This window comes from Schistocerca gregaria, chromosome 2 (genome assembly GCF_023897955.1).
Source record: "Schistocerca gregaria isolate iqSchGreg1 chromosome 2, iqSchGreg1.2, whole genome shotgun sequence".
NCBI lineage: Eukaryota > Metazoa > Arthropoda > Insecta > Orthoptera > Acrididae > Schistocerca > Schistocerca gregaria.
The window spans coordinates 699497342-699522988 of record NC_064921.1 but is presented as its reverse complement, the minus strand read 5'-3'; the positions used below and the strand labels follow the sequence as shown (position 1 = coordinate 699522988).

The following is a 25647-nucleotide window of genomic DNA, read 5'->3' as shown; positions in this document are numbered from 1 at the left end:
GTTTCATATTGATTCCTGGTTGGATAGATAACAAGTGGTCTATATCAATTTGTTCATCTTAACTTCACCTACAGCAATGTGCCATGGTGTAGACACTTACCGTTGACCCCCTGTATAGTAAGGTTGTCCTTTTTATGTAGCAGAATAACAAGCATGTAATATTATGTTACAAATTTATTAATATCAACTTTATAAACACAGGTAAAGCATATAAAAACAACCAGAAAGGAAATAATTGGCAGTGAGTCGGTGTACTTAGATGATATCACAGCAAGTGAGCTGGAAGAGAGGTTGTGTAGAGCAGAACCTCTGGAAATAGGAATGACTTTAGTATACAGGTAATGTATGTTTGCACTATCAGAACTCCTTATATGACATACAGTATTCACTGAAATATGTTGTCACAAAAAATAAATTTAAAAAAAGAAACTGCAGTACTTCAGCATGAAAAAAGAGAGGATAGGGTATGCAGAAAAAAGGATTTTTAAACCAAAGTACTAAAATCTTACATTGACTATGTAATATATTGGTCTATGTGTGTGTGGGTGGGGGGGGGGGGGGAGGGGGACAAATACTGAATCATGTGCCATGTCACTAATTTATTACTTTGATAATCAGAACCATAAACGTTTAGAAAATAATAGTTAAATCAAAACTTCTTACATCACTCAGCACTTATTTCTGATGACAAACAGTAAATACACACATACACTTTTCTGCTTCTTATGCATGTAGCAGTGTGGCTACTGTTCCAACTTCCGACAGTGACATTATTTGTACTCTAGCCTCGACTCCATTCTCAACATAATTGAAAGAAATCCAAAGACACATGTAGCTTACTACATTTTCCCACTAAATCATCTTCCATATTTATACCAAACTTAGGAAAATAAAAGGAAAACAAGAAAAATCTTTCAGGCCATGAAAATATAAATCTCACTAATTAATACATTGTTAATGAATTACCCTCAGTCATGCACCACTGTTATGGTATCATTGTGACACTTGTCTGTCACTTACATCTTCCCAGCTATCATATAACACCTTAAGATCATTATACATATATAAATGTATCAAATAGATGAATCCAGTACACAAAAGTCAGTGTCCCTTCCCCCACTAAATTGCAGTACCTAATGAAATTGAGATTAATCACTAAACAAAACAAGCTGATGTGACATACTACTTTGATGATCAGTCAGTTGTACAAATATTTAACTCATAGTATGGAAAGTAGGAACCTATTGCATCTTCAGAATTGCAACATTCTAAAACTAAGTAATCTTAAGTTTTCATTATTACATCTGTATGAACACTGTTGTTACAATAATCTGCTGAAAAATAAGAAAAACAAACCAGCAAAACAATAGTTGGTAAACACTTTACATTTCACGTTCACTCACACAGAATCACTCTTTGTCAGCTACTTTCTTGGCCGGTTGAATTCACTGGTCCTGGTCAGATCGCCAAAGTTACACAACATCATGTGTGCCTGGTACTTGAATGGGTAACCGCATGAGTACACCATGTACTGTTGGCAGTTTTCCCTTTGCCTTTCCAGCAAAGAGAGGAGGGGTAATGACATTAAGTTCTGGATCATCAGACTTTGCACCTATGTCCTAAATTAAATTCTGAACCCCTCTGCAATGTTTCTTGAGTGAGAACATGTGACACTGCTGATGGTGATTTATCCATCAGGTGGGGACCTTAAGCTTGGCGGTTCCTTTCGTCCTATTTGAGAGGACTAGTTTGTGTGCTGGCACAAGGTTTTACGCCTTTCCTTCTCTCATCATCATCCAAAAAACATGACACTGCATTAAACACAAACACACACACATTATAGTGACCTGCATATATCAGGTACATATACCACACATCTTTCACACTTTGGAAAGGAAAGATACCAGTATACAAAAAGAATAAGGAAAGCCTTTCCAATTAGGTGGCTGAACCTGCCCTTAGAGGTCTCACGGGCAACCACACTACATGACTTACTTTTTATTCATTGTTTTTTCTGATTAATAACATGTCTTTGTGTCTGTTGTGGTATGGTGTGTGCATGTTTGCACTGCACTACTGGAGCTTAATATTTATTGATGAACATTTTCAGCTGACACTACGCAAGTGCACCAAGGTCAGTCCTGTGCATGTCAACCAGTGCCAGAAGCATGGCTGAGGAGGCCCTCGTGCACACACACACACACACACACACACACACACACACACACACACACACACACACACACACACACACAGATCATGCCTGGTGGCTCATCACATATCTGTGCAGTGTTGATGTTTGCACCTGGTGCAGCTCACTGCTTGGAGGAGAGCGGGCCTGTTGTGTCACCCATTCGTTATTCGTTCTTGCTTCTGCGCGATTACTTTCTAAGATGCAGTCGTTTTTGACCCAACATTTCTGCATGCCAAATTCCCTTTTATTGCAACTACCATTTTGAAAGTTAGTGAACTCATTCGTGCCCATAAAGTTTTTGTGGAACATAACTATGTTCTGGTTTTTACTGCTCTGTGATGAAGTTCGTAGTTTGTCTTTTTCTTCTTTTTCTGTCCCTTTTCACACCATAAAATATGTTGCATCTTTTCTTCTGTGATACAAACGGTGTTTTTGGAATATTACTACCTCAGCATAGTCTCATGAAGTTTGATAGGTGTGCACCATATATGGTCTTCAAAATGGAAGCTGTAACAGAGGTGCATTCAAAGTAGAGAGCTGTCAGTAAGTTTCTTTTGGTGAAAATCAGTTCATTGCAGATGTTCATAGGTGTTTGCAGAGTGTCTACGGAGACCTGGCATGACAAAAGTGTGGTGATTCATTGGGTGAAGCATCTATCATCACTGCAACAAGGTCACACACACCTATCCAAGCTCCCATGTGTTAGCTTGCTGCACACAGCTGTGACTCCTCCTTCACCTTCGGGAAATTGAAGAAACAATTTCAGTGAGTCAGCCACTCAAAAATGCAAATGAACTTCTCTTTCTCCATGACAACACAAGACCTCACACAAGTCTATGCACCCAAAAGGAGGTCACAAATCTTCATTGGACTGTTCTTCCTCATCCACCATAATGTCTGGATCTCACACCTTCCAACTTCCAGATGTTTGGCTCAACAAAGGATGCAGTCTGCAGTAAGCAGTACATAAATGATGGGGAGGCAGGGTTATTGATGCAGCAAGATGCTGATCCTGATGTTGACAAGAAGAGTGGTATTGTCTGGGCATACAGGCCCCCCTCAATAAGACGGCGTAAGGCCGTCACATTGAAAGGAGATTATGTTTAAAAAAAATACAGTTATGTAGCCAAAAGAGTGGGGAATCCTGAATAAAACCAACTCGCTTTCAGAGAAAAAAAGTGTTGCATTACTTATTGAATGCCCATTATACATATTCAATAGTTTTCAGACAGGCATAGGTCTTTTGTTCTGTTCTTCTTTCACATCTTGATCGTGCTGTACTCTCATTTTTTGCCATGCTTTCCCTCTGTTTATGTCTCGGCATATTTTGGTCCACTTACTAAAGTCAGTTTTATAAATAAGACTGTTTTTTTCTTCTAAGCAGTCTTCTTCCAGGAATGCTGCCTCAGAATTTGCGTAGCTGTGTAGTGTCATTTTTTTGAGCATGTGCTTCACTACTGCATTCCTTCATACAAAATTGATCTTTTCCTCCTCTACTCAACTGGACTGGTAGGGTAACCTCCTCTGAAGTTTGCTAATAATGTGATGTAGAGGATCATGCGTTTCTGATCGAATGCGTCAGCATTACTTAACAAAGGGTCATGACACTTTGCAAGTATGGTTTCACTGTGTAAACCACTTGACTGTGTCTTTCATTTCTTTTTGATGCATTTCTGTATTGCTTTTTTACTCTTGTTATTGATTTTGTCAATTTCATTTCTCACTGTTTCCATTTCGTTATAGAATTCCTTACATTTCTTGCATACTTCTGCTATGGTCTGTGTTCCCTTGTTTCATTTTGTTACCATCCTGTTCTTTATTTATCCTGCTAAATATTTCTGCTGTTCAGTTACAATAAATAATTTGCAATAATTCAATCATAAAAATCATCACCCAGCTTCCATGAATACCCAAGGTACAGTCCCAACACAATTAATTAAAATCTTCACACACTATTTCATACTCGAAAATACAATTTTTCCCATAATAACTGTACTGCAGAAGAGCTTGACAAAATGGTGTCATTACTCCTTGCAACACTTACTACTTGTTGTCCTGAACTGCTGTGATTGCGAAGCCGTGGTGACTTCTGCACTGTTGAAAAGTGCTCCATGGCATTTTGTCATAGTTCAACATGTAAATACATCCATTTCATTTTTCACTTCACTGTTCTGTGAACACTTCATTCTGGTGATGTGATTCACTATGCTGGTTCCTTCTTGCTGCTCAACAATATGTACTCTCGTGCCTACTGTTGGACATAAGTATACTCCATCACCATCACCTTTGATTTTGATACTGTGGTTTCAGTTTGTTCTCTCTCACATTCTTCTTGACCAATGATTGTCGTGATAACTCATCACCACTTATAAGGCATTGATGCAGGGGAAGCAAGCACTGAATTAAAATGTGCCATGTCACTCATTACTACTTTGATAATCAAAACCATAAACTATGAGAAAACAAATGTTAAATCAAAACTTTATTTTGCTAAACACATATTTCTGATGACAAATGGTTATTAATACATCCCTATTCTTTTCTCCTTCTTACATATGTAGTCCTTCGGTTGCTATTCTAATTTCCAACCACTGCATCACTCCATTCTGTATACTAACCTTAATTCAACTTTCAACATAATCCAAATAACTCCAAAGACATAGATAGCTTCTACAGTAATCTTACATCAGTAGCATCATACCCGAATTATTTTTGCAATCACTCAAGGTATATTTCCTGACAGAGTGAAGAAGCAGGAGTAACACACCTTCATAAAACTGCAGATAACCAGTTAATGTCTAATAACAGACCTCCTGTTAGAATTTCCTGTGATCTTTCCATGGCCTAGTTGTGTAGATCATAACATTCCGCATAGGAAATAAAAGTGGTAGAGCATTAAAGAATTTCCTCTGCATAATCAGTGCTTGGCTTGTTCCTATTTTAGCATAAGTAAAAGATTCATTTGGGACTTTGGAGGACTTTTCAAGAAATTTGATTTATTTAATTTGTGTTCTTGTAATCCATATTGAGAATATACCACAGGATATGGAACGAGTCCATTTTAAAAATTTGTTGTGGCTAAATTCTGTGGTAGTATGTAAACAGTACTAATCAATTTCATATTAAGGTATCTGCAACTTAGATTTTATAACACTGAATTAAAGTATTAAAATATGTACAATAATAAAAAAAATCATGTACACAAATAAGGATTTCATCCCCCAAAGCAATCAAAGAACCTACTGTTATGACAGCATGATTGTAATTTCGTCAGGTCACAACACAAACAAATCAAATGACCTCCAGGTATCAGACGTAGTGATTAGATGGGCACAAAATCATGCACACAAATAAGGATTTCATCCCCCAAAGCAATCAAAGAACCTACTGTTATGACAGCATGATTGTAATTTCGTCAGGTCACAACAGAAACAAATCAAATGACCTCCAGGTATCAGACGTAGTGATTAGATGGGCAGAGTCTAATAATACTCCATCAGTGGAGTTTCTAGACATTCAGATCTATATTAACTGGGGTGGTACTAGCATGTCAATAACTTAACCAAACAGTTCACCCCGTTAGGAAGATTGGTCTTCCAAACCCTCAGCAGCTGCTAGATCTGTAATTCACTTAAAATAACAATATACAGGGTGATTCAAAAAGAATACCACAACTTTAAATATGTGTATTTAATGAAAGAAACATAATATAACCTTCTGTTATACATCATTACAAAGAGTATTTAAAAAGGTTTTTTTTCACTCAAAAACAAGTTCAGAGATGTTCAATATGACCCCCTCCAGACACTCGAGCAATATCAACCCGATACTCCAACTCGTTCCACACTCTCTGTAGCATATCAGGCATAACAGTTTGGATAGCTGCTGTTATTTCTCGTTTCAAATCATCAATGCAATGGTGGCTGGGAGAGATGGTCGAAACACCATATCCTTAACATACCCCCATAAGAAAAAATCGCAGGGGGTAAGATCAGGGCTTCTTGGAGGCCAGTGATGAAGTGCTCAGTCACGGGCTGCCTGGCGGCCGATCCATCGCCTCGGGTAGTTGACGTTCAGGTAGTTACGGACAGATAAGTGCCAATGTGGTGGCGCTCCATCCTGCTGAAATATGAATTGTTGTGCTTCTTGTTCGAGCTGAGGGAACAGCCAATTCTCTAACATCTCCAGATACTGTAGTCCAGTTACAGTAGCACCTTCGAAGAAAAAGGGACCAACTTTATGGCTGAAATGGCATAGAAAACGTTCACCTTAGGCAAGTCACGTTCATACTGAGTTGTTTCCTGCGGATTCTCAGTGCCCCATATACAGACATTGTGACGGTTGACTTTCCCGTTAGTGTGGAAAGTTGCTTCATCACTAAACACCATCTTTGAAACGAAAGATTCATCTGTTTCCATTTGAGCAAGGATAAAATCACAGAAATCGATTCTTTTAATCTTATCAGCTGCAGACAGTGCTTGAACCAATTTCAGACGATAAGGTTTCGTAACTAACCTTTTTCGTAGGACTCTCCATACAGTTGATTGTGGGATTTGCAGCTTTCTGCTAGCTCTGCGAGTCGATTTTCCTGGGCTGCGAACAAATGCTTGCTGGATGCGTGCTACGTTTTAACATTTTCATCACTCGTTCTTGGCCGTCCAGAACTTTTCCCTTTGCACAAACACCCATTCTCTGTAAACTGTTTATACCAACATTTAATACACCACCTATCAGGAGGTTTAACACCATACTTCGTTCGAAATGCACGCTGAACAACTGTCGTCGATTCACTTCTGCCGTACTCAATAACACAAAAAGCTTTCTGTTGAGCGGTCGCCATCTTAGCATTAACTGACGCTGACGCCTAGTCAACAGCGCCTCAAGCGAACAAATGTACAACTAAATGAAACTTTATAGCTCCCTTAATTCGCCGACAGATAGTGCTTAGCTCTGCCTTTTGTCGTTGCAGAGTTTTAAATTCCTAAAGTTGTGGTATTCTTTTTGAATCACCCTGTACTGTTTTCCTCTTCTCTTACTCTCCTATTTACACTTCAGTGGCTGGCTTTGTCCTCCGTTCGCCCATCCAGGCTTCCGTGATGACTAAAGATGTTTGTAATGTTTAATAGTACATGACAGGACATCACACTGTGGGAGATATTAGTATGATATGTGCAGGTGGGAGAACATTGTGAACCTATATCAATATCACATCTACAAGGTGGGACAGCAAGTGGGCATCTCCCCTGCTGAGAGGGGCATTGGTTCCTTGGCATCATGGCTTGAAGATGTTTAGAAGATAAGGTGAAATAGAAAGAAAGGCTATGGCTGCAGTGGATGCAGCGACAAATGACTGTCAAATTGGCTTGTGTAGATAAACTTCTGTCTTGACCTTGTCCAAGCAACATCAGTGTAAAGAGGTCAGGCAGCCCACTTTGTATACAAAACTGTTTTTGTAAGAGGAAGTTTCAGTATAGAAGGTTAAAATTCAGTCATTAACATCATTTAAGTAGCTTGTAATGCTGTTAACACTCTCTTTCAGCACCCATCAAAGCACAAGGAGATGAAGTCCAATGAAGACTTCTTTAACACAATTAGGAGGAATGGACCAGCAGGGCCATCTGAGGCAACCATAAAGATAGGTGACCAAGCGAAATTTACTAAATAAATTTACTAACATTGAATGTCAAAAGGACTGTAGATTCCACTGAGGAAATGTAACACTGATACCATACCACAATACCATCAACATTGCATTTCATTGCGGCAGTTGTGGCAGGACGTGGAATAGCAGTGCTAAAGAAGGAGGTAATATGAACATTTTTCACAAAATTCTTCAAGATAACTTGGGAAGATACATCATTTCCAAGGACAACCACTGATCGTTGTGGCCAAGCAGCTCTAGATGCTTCAGTCTGGAACCACACGACCACTACAGTCGCAGGTTCAAATCCTGCCTCGGGCATGGATGCATGTGACATCCTTAGGTTAGTTAGGTTTAAGTAGTTCTAAGTTCTAGGGGACTGATGACCTCAGATGTTAAGTCCCACAGTGCTCAGATCTATTTGAACCATTTTGAATCAAGGACAACCAACATCAACAACAATAGAGAAGAGTGAGGCACATGTGGTGTGGCATAATAAACTGAATTATAAGGAGAACAGTAACTTCATATACTTTCTAAATAAAGAATGTAAGAAAATTGAACTGCAGAGGGTAGTTTGAGGTTATACTTTGTTGTCCATAGCATCTCTGACAACAACCCCATATACAAGAGTGTTCAAGTCAAATTAGACAAGGAAATACAAGAATATTTTATCATTTGACTAAGATGATTTCCTGTCTTGGGTCAGAGTGCTACAACTGACTTAGCAGTCCATGATGCCACAACAGCAGTTGATGATTGACATGACAGTGGCTCATCTTGGTGCATCATCCACAGTGCAGCAGATCAACGTGGCACTGATCACAACATAGCATGCCATACTCAGCCCAGAACTGAGATTTTGTATGCTTAATGTGTGTTCAAACTCCCAAAGAATTGAACTGTTGTAGAGGCATAGATATGAAATGTCGTTATTCAAATATTTTCAGAAACTAAGCATTTATTTGGGTCAGTATTTTATACCTGTGGTCATCTGAAGAATGGACGGAAATGTAACAGTTATATTTGCAAAATTGGAGGTGTTGATCACTGAGATTAAAAACATTAAGACAGAGTAGCATTAATACACAACTGATAATATTTCAAATTTGCCTAAGGAGCTACAGAATGAAGTAAATAAAATGTATGACCTAGTGAGAAATGAAGAGATACACAAGGGAGTTAAGGCAGTAAATGATCAAATCTCAGATGTTCGAGGATGAGCAGACATGGTAGAGCAGTGTACAGAGTTCAACAAAACACTGAGTGCACAGAACACATTAACTAGTTTGGAGGAATGGGTTCAGGAATTTGTGGACCAGAAAGTACAAGAAAAATAAAACTTCAATTCAGAATAGCAATGCATTCTTCAAAACAGTTTCGTAAATTCAGACCTGATGGCAAAGTTCATCCTATCCATTTTTCATGGCTGTTCCTGGTGATGCCATAGAACGGGGAGAATTGCCCATTTGGAGAAATTAGAATCATTGGACAATTTTCAAAAAATAAATTAAAAGAAACTATGTTTGATAGTCAAACAGAAAAATACACAACTGATAATATTTCAATTATAACAGTTCATGGAGAAGCAATGAGTATAGTGAGTGGCATCTTAACTAGATCAAAATATTTTAATAGCCCCTTAGAAAAGACCCAGCTTGTAAAAGTATTAGTCTGTAGACTTTCATATTATGTTAGGAAAGATATCTGGTATCACAGGTGGACAAATGTTAATGATTTTCTAACTTTTGTTGAGGGTCTTGACACTAAATAAGGAAAGAGTTGATTACACATAAAGGTAAACATTATGTAACTCACCGTATATCAGAGACACTGGGAGTCACAGATAGGCACAATATCTATTATTGTTACATTCCAGCCTGGATTTTCCACTGTTTGAAAAAACATGTAAGCTACACTAATGAGACCAACTGTTATCCAAACAAACTCATGAAAAAAGGAAAGTAAGTTGACAAAAAAATGGGAATAAAGTGTACCAAAGAGACTGTGGGCAAAAGAACATGCAGTCCCCAGGTATTGCCTCCATTTCTGCAAATGCTGTCAATGATAATGTAAATTATAATGTATCTTTCCTAACCAACGCATGGTATTATTATAGTGATGGGAAACAAGCTGAAACATTGGCCCGAATCCAGGATGTAACAATATAGTTATAGACCCTTATGTAGAGAAGTTGATTGCTTTAACACAAACTATTCGTACACTGGAATGGTTACTGGAAGAAAATGAAGTATTAGTGGAAGTACAAACAAAACCTGTAGTAATAGGAAATGTAAGGGGAAAGAAGGTAGACATTTACATCAACTCAGGGCACAAAGTATCTCCTGTGCCTCATAATTTCTTAGAGGCACTTAGAAATAAGAATCCTTGCCTTATATTACCAGTGTATGGAGTCTATATTACTAAAATAATCAGGAATAAAGGAAAGTTGATTAAAGAAGAAACATGGTTACCCTTAGGTATAAATAAGTTTAAGTTCATGCAGACTTTACCAGTGGTTTCAAACATAAATTTTTAAATACTTCTAGGTATCTATTGATTATTAACAAACAAAGTGAAGTTTGACTTTGATGTTATAATGTATGGGAAAGATGAAGATTCTGATTATGTAGTACTGTGTAAGATATATCACATAGGAAATAATTAAAATGCATTGTTAGATAACATGTATTTAGTTGCTACTGCTCAAGTACGGAGCAAAGATGAGTCAGTAATGAATTTCAGTGGATTCGAAGAACAGATATGGACTGAAGCTTATGAAACCAGCCTTTTAACTCAAGGACAAATGCATTATTTATATAGTATCCTTTTAAAGTATAGTAATGTATTCCCTGATGAATCAGTAGTTAATGGCAGACATGTTTGCCAGCTTAAAATAAAAGATAATTTACTATTCTTTTGTAAACCTATTAACTTGTGCTGCAGGTGTTAAACTTAAGGGAATGGTTCCCTCAAGTTTAAGACCTGCAGCACAAGTACAGATAAATAGGATAGTGGAAAACAGTAACAGAAAGAAGTTTAAATGTATATAACAATCCCTTATTGGTAGTATGAAAAGCTACAGGAGGAGTGCACATGGTATTAGATGCACATACACTTAATAAACATGTAGAAACAGACCTGTCTGTATTGCTGAGTTGTTAACTAAATTTGAACAGGGGAGGTATTTTAGCTGTATGAATTTAACTAGTGAGTAAACCTGGATGAGAATGCACGAAAATCTTTTGCATTTTTATTTGATGGAGAGTCATATCAGTTTAGAGTACTGCCTTTTGTGGTAAACATCTCAGTCTCAGTGTTCATAATGGCAGTGCATGAAGGTTTAGGTAAAGACTTATTGCAGGAATTAATCATTTAAATCCAAAATAATTTGCTAGTGTCAGATACAATGGATTGGTATTGCACATTACTAACCAAAAATTTTACAAAAAGGGTATCACCATCATGCAGTTAAACAACAGTCCAGCACAAAAAAAGTGAAACAAATGTGTTCTTTCCTAGGACTGGCTGAATTTTACCATCACTGTATATAAGGTCAGCCTATGAACATCTTATATCCTCCTTTCAAGACTCTGAAGATTAGATGGGTAGATCACATAACTAATGAGGAGGCATGAATAGAATTGGGGAGAAGAGGAGTTTGTGAACAACTTGACAAGAAGATGGGACCGGTTGGTAGGACATGTTCTGCGGCATCAAGGGATCACAATTTTAACATTGGAGGGCAGCGTGGAGGGTAAAAATCGTAGAGGGAGACCAAGAGATGGATACACTAAGCAGATTCAGAAAGATATAGGTTGCAGTAAGTACTGGGAGATGAAGAAGCTTGCACAAGATAGAGTAGCATGGAGAGCTGCATCAAACCAGTCTCAGGACTGAAGACCACAACAACAAAAACATGAACAATGCTAGGCTACTGTCACTGTTAAAGTAGAGATCTGTTTGGGTGTGAACCTAGGGGCATCAGAGGCTTTTCAAAATATTTAGCAAGCTGCTGTGAATGTGCAAATATTAAAACATCCCATAATAAAGAATCTTTGACATTGGTAACTCAGATATACAACTGATAAGGATCCACTAGCTATTGTGTGGAGCAGACAGAAATTTCAAAATTTAATTTGGGGCTGTAAGATAATTATACATAAGGATCAAGTGTGAGCATTCTTTATGGAAAGTAGGTTACTGCATGGCTGATTAATGTGATTGTTATTATTTCTCCACAAATTTCAAATAGAGATTAACTTCATAAGAGGGTTGTAAAATAAAGTACTGGATGTATTGTCAGAACTACCATTCGGGATTAAGGAAATGACTAGAACCAAAGGACCAGATGTTATTTCCTCAATAAATTTCCTAGCAATGAGGAGAGAACGTTAGCCTTAAGAATAAAGCATGATGTAAGGATAGATGAATAATTTAGAGAAAAGTTGCAGCAATATGAGGAATATTGTTATCGTGAGATGAGAAATCTCCGTTGACAGTAAGAGAAGGTGCTTTAGTCCGGAGGGGAAAATAGACCCCCTTGGAAATTATGTATTGCACAAATAGTAGAAAACAATTTAGTATGGTTTATCCATAAACAATATGAGGATTTTGGAATGTGTAAATATATGCTACATATGAAGAAATCCTATTACCAGGTGTACCGGTATAAAATGAGTGTTTTTTTGTGAAAATGAAACACTAATTTTGAATTAAAAAGTTAAAACATTTTATTCAAAGTACTGACCATTGCTTTCTATACATTTTGACCACCTTTCTGGCAATTTGTGGACACCACACCAATAGAAATGTTTGTCTTTTGAAGCAAACCAATCACACAACCAATTTTCGACTTCTTCATAGGAAATGAAGTGTTCCTCAGTCAGTGCGTGTCCCATTGATGAAAACGAATGATAGTCGGAAGGGGCTAAGTCTGGTGAATACACCGGGTGGGGTAGCAGCTCCCAGCCAAGTGTTTGATTGTATCCTGAACCAGTTTTGCTTTGTGTGCAGGTGCATTGTCATGGAAAAAAATTACTTTGCCATGTCTTCTGGCCAATTCAGTTTTTTTTTTTTTTTTTTTTTTTTTTTTAATCAATGCATAGTTCAAATTGATCATTTGTTGTCTGTAGTGATTAGTATTCAAAGTTTCACTGGGTTTTAGAAGCTCATGATGCACCACACCTTTCTGATCCCACCAAAAACAGAGCATTGTCTTCTTGCCAAATCGATCTGGTTTTGCAGTCGATGTTGATGGTTGTCCCAGATTAACCCATGATTTTTCCCATTTAGGATTCTTAAAATAAATCCATTTTTCATCGCCAGTAACAGTTCGATGCAAAATTGATTTTCTTTCATGTCTTCGAAGCAAAATTTGACAAATGGTTTTTCGGTTTTCCGTCTGCCTTTCATTCAATTCATGTAGCACCTATTTTCCACACGTTTGGAACTTTCCCACAGCTTTCAAACGGTCAGAAATTGTTTGTTGTGCAACATTTAGCATGGCGGCTGCCATTTGCTTCTGACTGCCATTTGCTTCTGACTGTCATTTGCTTCTGACTGCCATTTGCTTCTGACTGTCATTTGCTTCTGACTGCCATTTGCTTCTGACTCAAAGTATCAGCTTCATCCAATATTGCTTGCAATTCGGCATCTTCGAACATTTTTGGTGGACTTCCACTTCTTCATTTCTTACATCAGAATCATTATTTCTGAACCATTGAAACCATCTTTTGCTTCTGATAGAGCATAATCACCATATGCCTTGACAAGCATTCGATACGACTCTGCAGCACTTTTTTTCAAATGAAAACAAAAAATTAATGCTTTCTGCAAATCATCACTTTCTGGTACAAAATTCGACATTGTAAACACAATGAAAACATATGATGTTCTTCGTTCCATGACTTGATGTGTACTAAATATCTTTGACAGATGTCTTAAGGCTCGTTCACAACAAATGTTCCCTATCAACACATTTGTATCTAAACACTCATTTCATACCGGTACACCTGGTAATTTAAAGTTCTAAGTAGATAAATTAGAAAGGTATTGAGATGCTGTGAAGTATGTCAAAGAGTTAACGAGGATAACATTAATATGCCATACAAACTGTAGCTGATAATACGGAAAACTTTACGTGAACCAGCTGCAGCAGATTTTTATGGCCAATTTCCATGAAGGTCAAGGAGGGGTTGGGCATATTTTTGTCGTTACTGAATGCTGGTTGAAATGTGTAAAACTGCTCCAAATTAAACAAGCGACAGCTACAGTAACAAACTTTTTAAAACAATATTTTATAGATATAGGGCAACCACAATGATTAATAACAGGTAATGGATCAAAGTTCACGAGCAATTGTTGTGAGGAATATCTAGCATGGGAAAGTGCTGTGTTTGTGGGTGAGGGTGCTCAATGTCAAGGTTATCAGCACTGGGAAGGTGTGAAACATATAGCTGTTTCAAATTACCACCCACAATCAAATCCTTGTGACCGAGTAATGAAATAAACTGGATGATTGTGCAGAACCTATTGCTCTGAGAAACATAGTACATGGGCTCAGATGATTGCGGAGTATCAAGTGATGATAAATGAACTACCAAATCTGTCAACAGGACTACCTCCTGTCAAAGCTACGAATTAAAAATTTTAGTGGAGAATCCCTATTAAAATTATTTAAATGGCCATCTTCAAGGAAGGTAGTAACAGAGGAACTACAGGAGATACTAGGTAAAAGTTTACATAAGCAAGCAGAGATAAAAGTGAAGAACTAGAATGAGAGTATGCAGACACTTGTGTTCCATATTGATGGGTTAGTATTGGTTGATTATCACCATAGTTCAAATATAAACAAAGAGGCTAGCAAATTCTTTCCAAGATATTGTGGATGATTTAAAATAATGGGGATTACACATCCAAAAGTAGTTTGTTTAGTAGATCACAAAACTGGGCAAGGAAATGGTTTATGTAATATTGGTATGGTAAAGAAAACAAAGTCCCCAGGGACCTGCACTGTAAGTGGGTTGTGTGGTAGCATCTCATATGTACAAGTGTTATTTATGTATTAAAAAGATGCTATAGTTTGTTTGGTATGTGGCATTTTTAGTTTCCTCTTATAAATATTGATTGATTTTGGCATATCTTTTATAGGAGAGGTGAGGTGCTATAAATTACCGAGTACAGAAGTACTTATGACAAAGATGAAATACTTTAAAGCACCATGTACATACATGATTCTGATAGTGGTGAAATACTGTAAGTGACCAGAAACCTAAAGACTGACAGCTAGCACTAAATTACTTCTGATGATTATTATGTGGTTTTACCTGATCTCTGTATGTTACGGATAGGGGCATTGTTAGAATCAGTTTTCGGGGCCTGTTCAGATGAAACCAGAGCAAGTCCATTGTGTAGGGTACGTTAACTTTCTTTGTACTTTGATGTTATGGTGAAGAATGTGGCAGGGACAGAGTCCTGTATAAGAGGATGGGCTGGGACTCTGTTGTTTTTTTTTTTTTATTTCTTCTATCACAACACACTAATTCTTACCTTTCTTTTCTTTCTTCTCCAGCAGGAGTATCACTTCTATCATCCCTATTTTTAGATTCATATGTTTCTGTCTCTGAAATCCTTCTTTTACCTGTGCTATATTGTGGTAACCAAGAGATACTGCATGTAAGAAACCATGACAGGCGTAAGACAAAGTGTACAGACAGTATCTGTATAACATACAGAACATTTTTTGACATAATATAAATTATAGGATCACTTGTATTATTAAAAACCTGTCAGCAACATCAGCTGAACAAGAAGAAAAACGGAAACAGTTCCCTAAAGAAGGTTGTGATATACTAAACTGCAAGTGAGAAGAAAAAGCGTAGTGCATAATTTAACAACAAAAACAATTATCAGGGTGTATACGATCCGGGAAAAACCCGGGAATTTTTCGTTGTTTTAGTTTTCAGTCAAATTTTTGTAGTTTTGACTGGTAAGAATGGATACTCTAACAAAGGATATTACTGTATCCCGCTACGGCAGAATAATACTGCAACACTAAAACGTGAACTAGAAAACAAAACGAAAATAAACCACAAAATGCAAAGGAAATGTGCCATATAAAACAACTAAACACAGTGCTCATACAAGAGTTTCCCAACAGCAAAATGTGTCAAATGCCTTAGGAAGACTTTGCAATGCTTCATAACGACTAATTGCCTCCGATGAGTGTGACGTCATAACTGTTTACATTAGATTCGTTTTAGCAGTAGTGAGCGGGCGCATGCGCAGTTGAGTTGCGTATGAGTAGTACCTTCTACCGTTTCTGGCTACAGAATGTGGCTGTGTAAGCAGTCGCAGCAAGCAGCTAGATGCTCCCGGGAAAATTTTTACAAGCTGCCAGATTTACGCATGCGCAGCGCGCCCTGATCTGTGCGGAAGGGAGGAGGGGCAAATTCATGTTCTTGAGGAGAAAAAAAAAACCTTGTTTCACAAAGCGCCGAGCATCCAGCGCACGTTGGTCTATCGATTACTCATATGATTTTGATGCGCATCCCTGTTCACTCTGTAAGTTGTTTACTGAATGATTGATAAGCTGCGCGGGGTAGCCTTGCAGTCTTAGGCGACTTGCTACAGTTCGCACGGCTCCCCCGTCGGAGGTTCTAATCCTCCCTCGGGCATGGGTGTATGTGTTGTCCTTAGCGGAAGTTAGATTAAGTAATGTGTGAGCCGAGGGACCGATGACATCAGCAGTTTGGTCCCATAGTTAAAATAAACATCATAAGTTGGTTTTTGAATGCGTGCATAGTGTACATGGTGTCTGTCAGGGGAATCCTCGTCGCATCTAGAGATAAACTTTCCTGCAGGCAAAAGAGGACCGGGCTATACAAGTTGAGCGGAGTAAAGACGAACGAGTGAGCGCTAATCGCTGTCCGATTATGCTGTTGTTTGGATTTGTGAATGATCGGCGTTGCTATGATTACTAGGGAAATCCATAGATTCATACTACCAGAGTGGAGATAAACGACTAACAGGAATAACATGTAAGAAAGAATACATATTAGCTTTTCGGTGTATCCCGGAAAATGAAATTTTGTCAGAAAATTTTTGGCTACATCGCTACACTAGTAAGGGCAAGTAGTACAGTCCCCGTCTAGCAGCCGCTTAAGTTTTATTTTGGAAGTAGTGCGGAAAATGGTTTGTACGAACGTAACACCTAAGCGGAGAATAAATCAGGGACAACTAAACCGGCGATTCTAGCAGGGTTAGTGAAGTTAACCGGCGAATAAGTTTTGACAAAGGCAGGAATAGTTCCAGAATTAGTCATGACAAGATTGTTTGTTAGAGAGAGGAATGAGATGAAACGTGGACATCACACAAATTAGGGAAGAATATGACGATTCCAAATTTATATAAAAATCTCGAACTACTACTTTTCAATGCTCGAGAAACTTGAGCGTATGAGTGAAATGTGAAACTATTTTCTAACATAAAACTTTTTGCTAGTAGTAGGCCTAATAGACATTTTATATTGGCCTTCGTGAATTATATTCAGTCGTATTATAAAAGTGACCATTTGTGCCAAAACACTCTTATTTATTTGGCGTGTGTTTACAATTTCTACTGTGTTCGAAAGGCCTATTTTGTTTTATCTAGCAGACAGTGACAAAATAGACGTAATCAGATCGAGAAACCACACCAGTCTAGGGTACTATTCGTATTAACAGCTTACGCAGTATTAGACAGCGATATTTCGATTTTTCATGTAGCAAAACGTTTGACTAACTTTGAGGTAACAGACTCTTTCGCAGAAAGGAAAGCACGCCATGTAAAGCTGTAGCAAGATTAGAGAGAAAACAATGCTAGAAGCTAAGGATTGAAGAAATGTGTACTGTACTGCTTGTCTCTTGTCTTTACCCATTTTATGTATCCTATATTTAATTTTGTCACCCAAACAAAGTTAGTGCAAATTTTCTGAAGAGTTCTTGTTCTCCCGATTGCAGATAATACTTAAAAGCGGGGGCACGCTGTCAAACCGGGCGACTGGGAGCAGGAGAGGTACCACAGGGCATTTTTATTTCCACTGTCCTGAATATAGTTTGATGGCATCCAGTACAAAATATACACGTTTCAGTTCCACGGAGCGAAATACAGTGTCGTGTGATAGGAGAACGCTGTGTGAAGCGGAGTGGCCGCTGCACTCTGGCACACTTAAGACCTTATAACATGTCTTACATTTCCTTGAACATATGTTTTATGTAGCACACTCTTCAGAAAGATGTGCGTCACAAAATGAACATATTTTTGAAAATTCGATTTTTACGAAATTTTGACGCCGTATCTCAAACGCTCGATAGAGGGGGGCAGGGAGGGGTGCCACTATCTTAATATTGCCCAGGTTGGGAAATATCTTAGATCCGAGGCTGATGCGCAGAGCAGTCTGAGTTATAGTGGGGAAGTGTGTAATCTCCACGTGACTCGTGTTTACATTTAGTGATTTTGCTGTTTCCTCCTCCTTTACTGCTCTTACGTCAAATAAAAACAAAATGGATTTCTGTGGCCGGGAGCTATCAAGTGAATTAAAATACATTCACAAAATTACGGAAGGCTAATATACATTGTTACTTTCAGAGTTTATTTTATTTCCACTTTTCTGACAGCCGTGCATTAATCGCCTTGTAGAACATTGAAGTTATTTTTGTCGGTTTGCTAAAGAAATTTGGTTTTTATTAATCTTTTACGCTGAGGCAGTCAATATGTTTGAAACGAAGTGTTAGCTCCACACTATGGCCTAATTTCAACTGCTCGCTGCATTTCAAGTGCATGTTTTCACCTTCTACGTATGACATTATGCCGTAATAAAGAATCAAAAATGAGTTAATACAGTACTGGTACTCCAAGAAAATTTACATCCCGAAACCCAACTGAAAAGCTTAATATCAGGTCGAGGCCTACTTGATTGGGAATCTGGACATACAAATGTGCCCTTTAAGTATGCACTTTAAAAGTGCCATTTTAGTATGCTTCACGAAATTCCGATGCTCTTGGAGTATCCTCTGATGTCTTTTCTTCTTTTATGACATAATGTAAGATCTTCTGATATTTTACACGTACGAACATATGGGCTTCCTGCGATACAGCAGCTGCCGAAGTGCGGTGGCGTCTGTTATCTGGCGTGCTCTGACGACTACTGAAACGACCCTATTTCTAACAGGTCGCGGGAAAATATTGCGAATGGTGGTTTGAAAAGCGTTACTTTCAAAGTAAATTTCCTTTTACGCAAGTTGAACTATGTTCGAGAATGTACGATGAATTTCTTAAATCACAGAGCGTTTGATGACGAGCCATTTAGAAGTATTTCGAGCCCAGAAGATCATTCATGACGTTATCATGAGCAAATTGATGTAGTGCTACGGGAAGCTCTCTCTCCTCTGCTGTAGCTAATTTATTTGTGGAAAACTTTGAGGGCAAGTCACTGGACTCGGCTAAAAATTTTACTGGCACACTTGTGTGATATATGTGAAAGCTTAGCTTCTGTTGCAGCTTATTGACCTTAGAGAGCAATGTTATATGTGAAAACTTTACTTTTCTTGTGGCAACACTGTGTATATTAATTTAAAACATTAGCGTTTCCTCTTTGTATATCCGCGCTACTTAACAGTGTTGTTGATATTAGCTGACTACATCACGTGTCCTGTAGTCTGAATATCCGCTGTCATCGGCTGGCGGGATCACGTGACATGAGTTATGACTTAACAAAAGCGCATCTCAATCTCGAGTACAATGGTTCGGAAAGTATCATGCGGTGTTTATTGGAATTCGAATTTACACTTTTGTAATACGAAAATATGCAGCGTACATGTTGCTGCACATCAAAAATCTTTTCAAAAGGAGTTTTCTTCCCAGAGTTTCGCTTTCTAAAGTGCCGGGAAATTCTACGCCCGTGTATAAAACAATATAGTCCAGTCAAATTGCAGATATACCTTGCAAAAGGTGGGGTAGAAGATTTTATTTTTTTACTAGTTCATATTGCTGGAAAGGTTACAAAACCAAGTTTTGCCAACAAAATTTCTCTTGGGAAAACTTTCTTCAGTCAAAAAACTTCGAAAATTTCGGACCTTTTTTCAATTTTTTCAAAATATCTGTTTCATTTGTTCCTATCACTTTAACGTCTATTTTCTTTTTTAAAGAGCAAACAATTCTCTACAATTTGATTTTTACCATTTTTTTCTACTTCCAGTATTTAAGGCGCTACAGCGCGTCAAAAAATACAAATTTTTCAAATTTTGAGCATAGTGGCAAGATACCTTATTTTTTAACACTATTTTTTCAGTTTCTGTTTGTGTAGTATAAATACATTATACATCATGCTATATGTTGGAATTAACCACCTCACTTTCTGGCATTCAATTTCTCTGTGTGCAACATGCCTGAAGTTCACTATGGGCCATCTCAGCCCTGGTATTTGTAAAACTATACATATAAAAATACATCACTAAGACACACACACACACACACACACACACACACACACACACACACACACACACACACACACACACACAATTAATTGTCTGAGGAAACTGAACTATTATTATTATTATTGTAATAGGCAACCTAATTAGGTAGGTAATTACTCTTGTCTATAAAGGCCACACAGTTCACATTAAAAATAAGTAGTTTTATTACAATTAAAATGCATTGTCAGTTACTAAAAAATGTTGACAGTTCTGGGTGTGTAATACTTGTAATATCGCACATTAGCGCACTTGAGACGGGTATGGGCATCACTTCCAACGTTTTGATAGGCCAGGTTCCTCAGTTTCACCAGAAATGCCTTGAGTTACGGAATCAGGGTCTGTACATAGAGTTAATCCCAGATTGACCTCTTCTTTAAACAGCGAGCCAGCAAGTTCGTTAATTTCGTCAGCGGTTTCCTCAACATCCTCCATAACATCTTCTTCACTGTCTTCATATAAAAATTTTGGCACGTTTTTACAGTTGACCCCAATACATTTCTTGCAAATTGAAGAACATTTCAAACCCGCTTTTCTGCAGGAGCACGCTCCACCACAGTTCAGCTTGCATGAGCATGAAACAATGTGTAGAAGTGCTTCAGGTGCTGGATCTTGGCTCATTATAACGAATATTGGACTATGGTCACTGGTCAGGAGGTTTCCAGTTTCCCATCCAACTTTGGACTTGTTGATAAGTCTGCAACGAATAATGTTGTTCAGCATCTTGTGTAGGTGGCAACCGTGCAAGATCCTTTTGCTTTTTGTGGCAGACTTGGCGAATAGCTGGTACCGCAAATGGTCTAGTGTGTGGGAACTGCTGACACCTCCACTATACAATGCGATGGTAACCTGTTCTCCTGCTGTTATTATTTCTTCACGGGTAGCATGTGGTATATTGAACGTGCAAAGCGCTGAGGTTAGGTGTTCATTTTTCGCAACAATATTGCAACACTTAAATTTTCCTTGAACAAAAAAAGCGGATGTTGCATCACATACGCCTAAGGCGTGAGTGAACAGAATATATTCACTGTCAGACTTGTAAGATGCAATGGAAAACCACTTGTCTTCTTCATTTCCTCTTCCTGGTTTTAAGAAAAATGAGTTTCTAATGCCTTGCCCCAAACCGGTCATGAGCAAAAGCAGGTCAACATCTTCTCCTAAAGTGACAACACTTCCAAAATCTTTGGTTCTTGAAATGCCAGATGTTACAATCATAACGTCAGCATCTTCTTGTGCCCGGCTTTGAAGCTGTTTCAGCTATCACCACATCGGCACCATACTTCTGGAAAAGGCGAGCCTTGACAGTTCGAATATCAGGACAAGGTGATGTGGGTATTTGCTCTAACAGATCGTTCATAGAAAACTGACATTCCTCTGTATTGGTTTCCAGGTAGGCAAATATAGCCTCCATCTACTTGTGTTGCAGGTCGGTAACCTTGATTCTGTCCAGTAGCTGAAACACGGTGAAAGAACTTTCTGTAGCAAAATCTGTGTTATGACCCATCTGCAGCAACCAAATCATTTACATTTTGAATCCGCTCTATCACTTGCAGACCAAATTCATCACCACGTCATTTAGCCTGTGCTAATACTGCCGATTGTACTTCCAATTTCATTACTTTGTAAACAAAATTTCGTTTTTTGCAAATAAGAAGCATTTCTCTTTGAAATTGAACTGACCTTTTTCCTGCGAATGACGTAGCACGCCTGCTGATTCCTGAGGATGTCGAAGGCTAGCTGCTATCATTCTCTCATTAATGTACTTCTTGTAGCATGTTCATGCAACATCACTTCACTGAGCGCTTTCAAAAAAACGGGTGTGGGCAGACTCCCTGCGTTTAGCAATACAATCGATAAATGTGCTCAGTTCTTTCTTTTTCACAAAAGGTTCAAATGGCTCTGAGCACTATGGGACTTAACACATATGGTCATCAGTCCCGTAGAACTTAGAACTACTTAAACCTAACTAACATGAGGACATCACACACATCCATGTCCGAGGCAGGATTCGAACCCGCGACCGTAGCGGTCACGCGGTTCCAGACTGAAGCGCCTAGAACCTCATGGCCAAACCGGCCGGCTTCTTTTTCATTGCGTCCACCACTCACCACAGTTTTTTCGCAAATGAAACACAAATTCATGTCAGACATACTCATTTTCAGCACCACAACATACACTGAATGGAAGCGACTCCAAACTGCAGGAGCCTTATTGTTGTGTGCTAATAACTGTCAGAACGCTGTGAACAATCACCGAGATAATCGCCTTCCGCCCGCCAAAGAATAAATACGCTTTTGTCCGCTAAGGAACAATTCCTACTTACTTTTTCATATAACTGATCATTAACGTCAATCAACTGTAGAAAATGTACGGTACCTGCATGCAATCGTATTACATATTGTAACATAATTAAACTTCACGCAATCTGACGTGAATGTGTTCGTAGTTACTGAATATGATGCTGTTTGTCCTGGCCCTGCACCAAAGAGAGATGTTAAATTCCAATGAATAACATGATGAGTAATATGTTTCGTTACAGGATCATTTAGTAATCGTGAAAGCATTACGGAGATGATAGATAAACTCCAGTGGAAGACTCTGCAGGAGAGACGCTCATCAGCTCAGTACGGGCTTTTGTTACAGTTTCGAGAACATACCTTCACCGAAGAGTCAAGCAGTATATTGCTCCCTCCTACGTATATCTCGCGAAGAGACCATGAGGATGTAGATGTAGATACTACACAAATATAAACTGAAATAACTGTGTTCAAAAATTGGGTAATTTGCCACTTTGCTCGAAATTTGAAAAATTGGTATTTTTTGACACGCTGTAGCGCCTTAGATACTGGCAGTAGAAAAAATGGTAAGAATCAAATTTGTAGAGAATTGTGTGCTCTTTAAAAAAGAAAATGGACGTTAAAGCGATAGGAGCAAATGAAACAGATATTTTGAAAAAAACTGAAAAAAGTCCGAAATTGTCCAAGTTTTTTGACTGTAGAAACTTTTCCCAAGAGAAATTTTGTTGGCAAAACTTGGTTTTGTAACCTTTCCAACAATATGAACGAGTTAAAAAAATCAAATCTTCTACCCCACCTTTTGCAAAGTACAGGCTTTTTTTCTGACAGTTTCACTGGACTAATAAGCATTCAAAGGATTGATAAGTTTTACAGTTCTGAGGGAAAATATACCATCACTTAACAACACGGAAAAAGTGTGTTTTCATCCGGGAGAAAGTGTATTTTTAACCAGAAATTTTTTTTCCTTGTCCACGTATACACCCTGATTATTGATAAAATTATTTAATTGAACAGATAACAAATCTACTCACCAATTGGCAGCGGAACACACACACAAAAGATGGGTGTAATTGGCAAGCTTTCAGAGCCAGTGGCTCCTTCTTCAGGCAGAAGGGTTGAAGGGGAAGGAAGAGGGGTGAAGGAAAATGACTGGAGAGGTCTCGGTAAAGGGGGTAGATTTCGGGAAAGTCACCCAGAACTACAGGTCAGGGGAGACTTACCGTACGGGGTGAGAAGGAAATAATTAGTGCTTAATTTGTTTTGTCTCCAAAGTGATGAAAGTGGGTGAAGTCTAGTTCTCTGCGGAGACTTACGTAATACAAACTATGGATGTGAAGGTAGGAAAGATTACGAGAAGCCATAACTTCATACTCACATACTCCTTAACGGTAGCATGAAGGACCAAAGATTTTACAGACATTACTGCACTCAACTAAAATGATCAGTGGTTTGGAAAATGGTAACAGAAGTAATAAACTGTTTGTAACAACAGCACTGAGATACCAAACTAAAAGAAGTATAGGCATGAATATGAATGTAAATTTAGAGGAGTGTGGGAGGAGTTGCAAAGTTAGGGAGCAATATCTTGAAAGATGGTAGGATGCTTCTCATATTGATGAGCGTCTGTGATGCAGTGTACCCATTATAATGACAGTGTTCGAGAGTAAAGGGTAGGAAGACCTGTGGAAGAGATGGCCTATGTGCAGGTCAGCTGAATTTACAGAAGAACTGACATGAATCAAATTTGTGTTGGAGAGTAAAGGGTAGGCAAAACCACAGTGTGTGTAGCCTATACTTGGGTGAGTTGAATCCACAGAAGGAACGGCACGAACTGTATTAGGAAATGTGGATTTATAAAGGGCACTAGTGTCTCTAATTGAAAGGTGATATGAAGTACCTGCCCCTAAAAGAGGATGTAGAAGCGATTAAGAGTTTTTCCCATTCACAAAGAGTTCGCCAAAGTGTTGTAATGTGAAGACACATATTTGGCTAATGTTCAAGGAGGTTAGCAGCATTTCCATGCATGCTTAACTTCATAAATGCCTGTGATTTGCCATTAGCAACTGCTAATTGAATGTGCCAATCAGCGTGTAGCTACTTAGGTGCATAAAGATGGAATGCATCTAGCCTGTGCTTAAACATTTAATGAGTTGAGGTGAAGTTGCAGTGGCAGTGTCTGTTGCGCTGAAGACACACAGTACGTGATTATAAATACAAGGTGACAAGGCAAAAGCAAGCTTGTGAAACATGTCACATGTAAATCCTCTCATTTGCATGAAGACGTTACATAGAATCTGGATATTATCTAAAGTAAGTGGAAATAACACACAAACTTTGTATGGGAGTAAGTTAATGTGATGAGAACAGGTTCCATAGGTATTTTGACTCCTACTGTGGAACTGTAAAGATTGGCTAAACCAACAGAAGATGTGAAGTTGCAGCAATGTTAAGAGTGTGATGACTAAATAGGAAAAAATAGTATCTTGGCATCATGAAATATTATCCATGTGAACAGACCTAAAGACAAAACTAAAAGGTAATTTTAAGACATTATAGATGAAGAGGAGAGCAGAGCTTTTGTTGATTCCGAAGAGGACAGTTTGTGTGTGTGGAACTTGTTGCAGTCATGTATGCAGAGAAGTGTTAATTGATATTGTGTTATATTAGAAACTGTGTGGTCAAAGACAATGTGCCTGATAAATATAAAAAGAGTGTCTGAAACCAGACTCAGGTAAATAAAGACAGAGGTGAAAGTTATTGAGATTAGGACTGATGGAGAAGAGCTAGGCTCTCATCTATTTCCTTAGTTGTGTAATAAAAATTTGAGTTGGCCCAAGGGGACATCAGTTGTAAGTAATGTGATAATTAAAATCACTATGTTACATGACGTTGACATCTTTTGCCGTTTTGAAAGGATATGAAGTATGACATAGCACTTTTTGAAATAACATGTTGGACTTCCAGGGTTCTATGGCAACAAAATATGTTCGCGATGTTTTG

General features: G+C 38.3%; 1 protein-coding gene across 1 annotated transcript in view; it reads left to right on the top strand.

The window, feature by feature from the left end:
- LOC126334788 (DNA polymerase nu-like) overlaps positions 1-25647 on the top strand; it is a 451725-nt gene that overhangs the window by 114007 nt on the left and 312071 nt on the right. The window contains exon 3 of the mRNA XM_049997409.1: positions 202-338. Coding sequence (XP_049853366.1) covers positions 202-338 — 137 coding nt within the window. The remainder of the gene's footprint in view (positions 1-201; positions 339-25647) is intronic.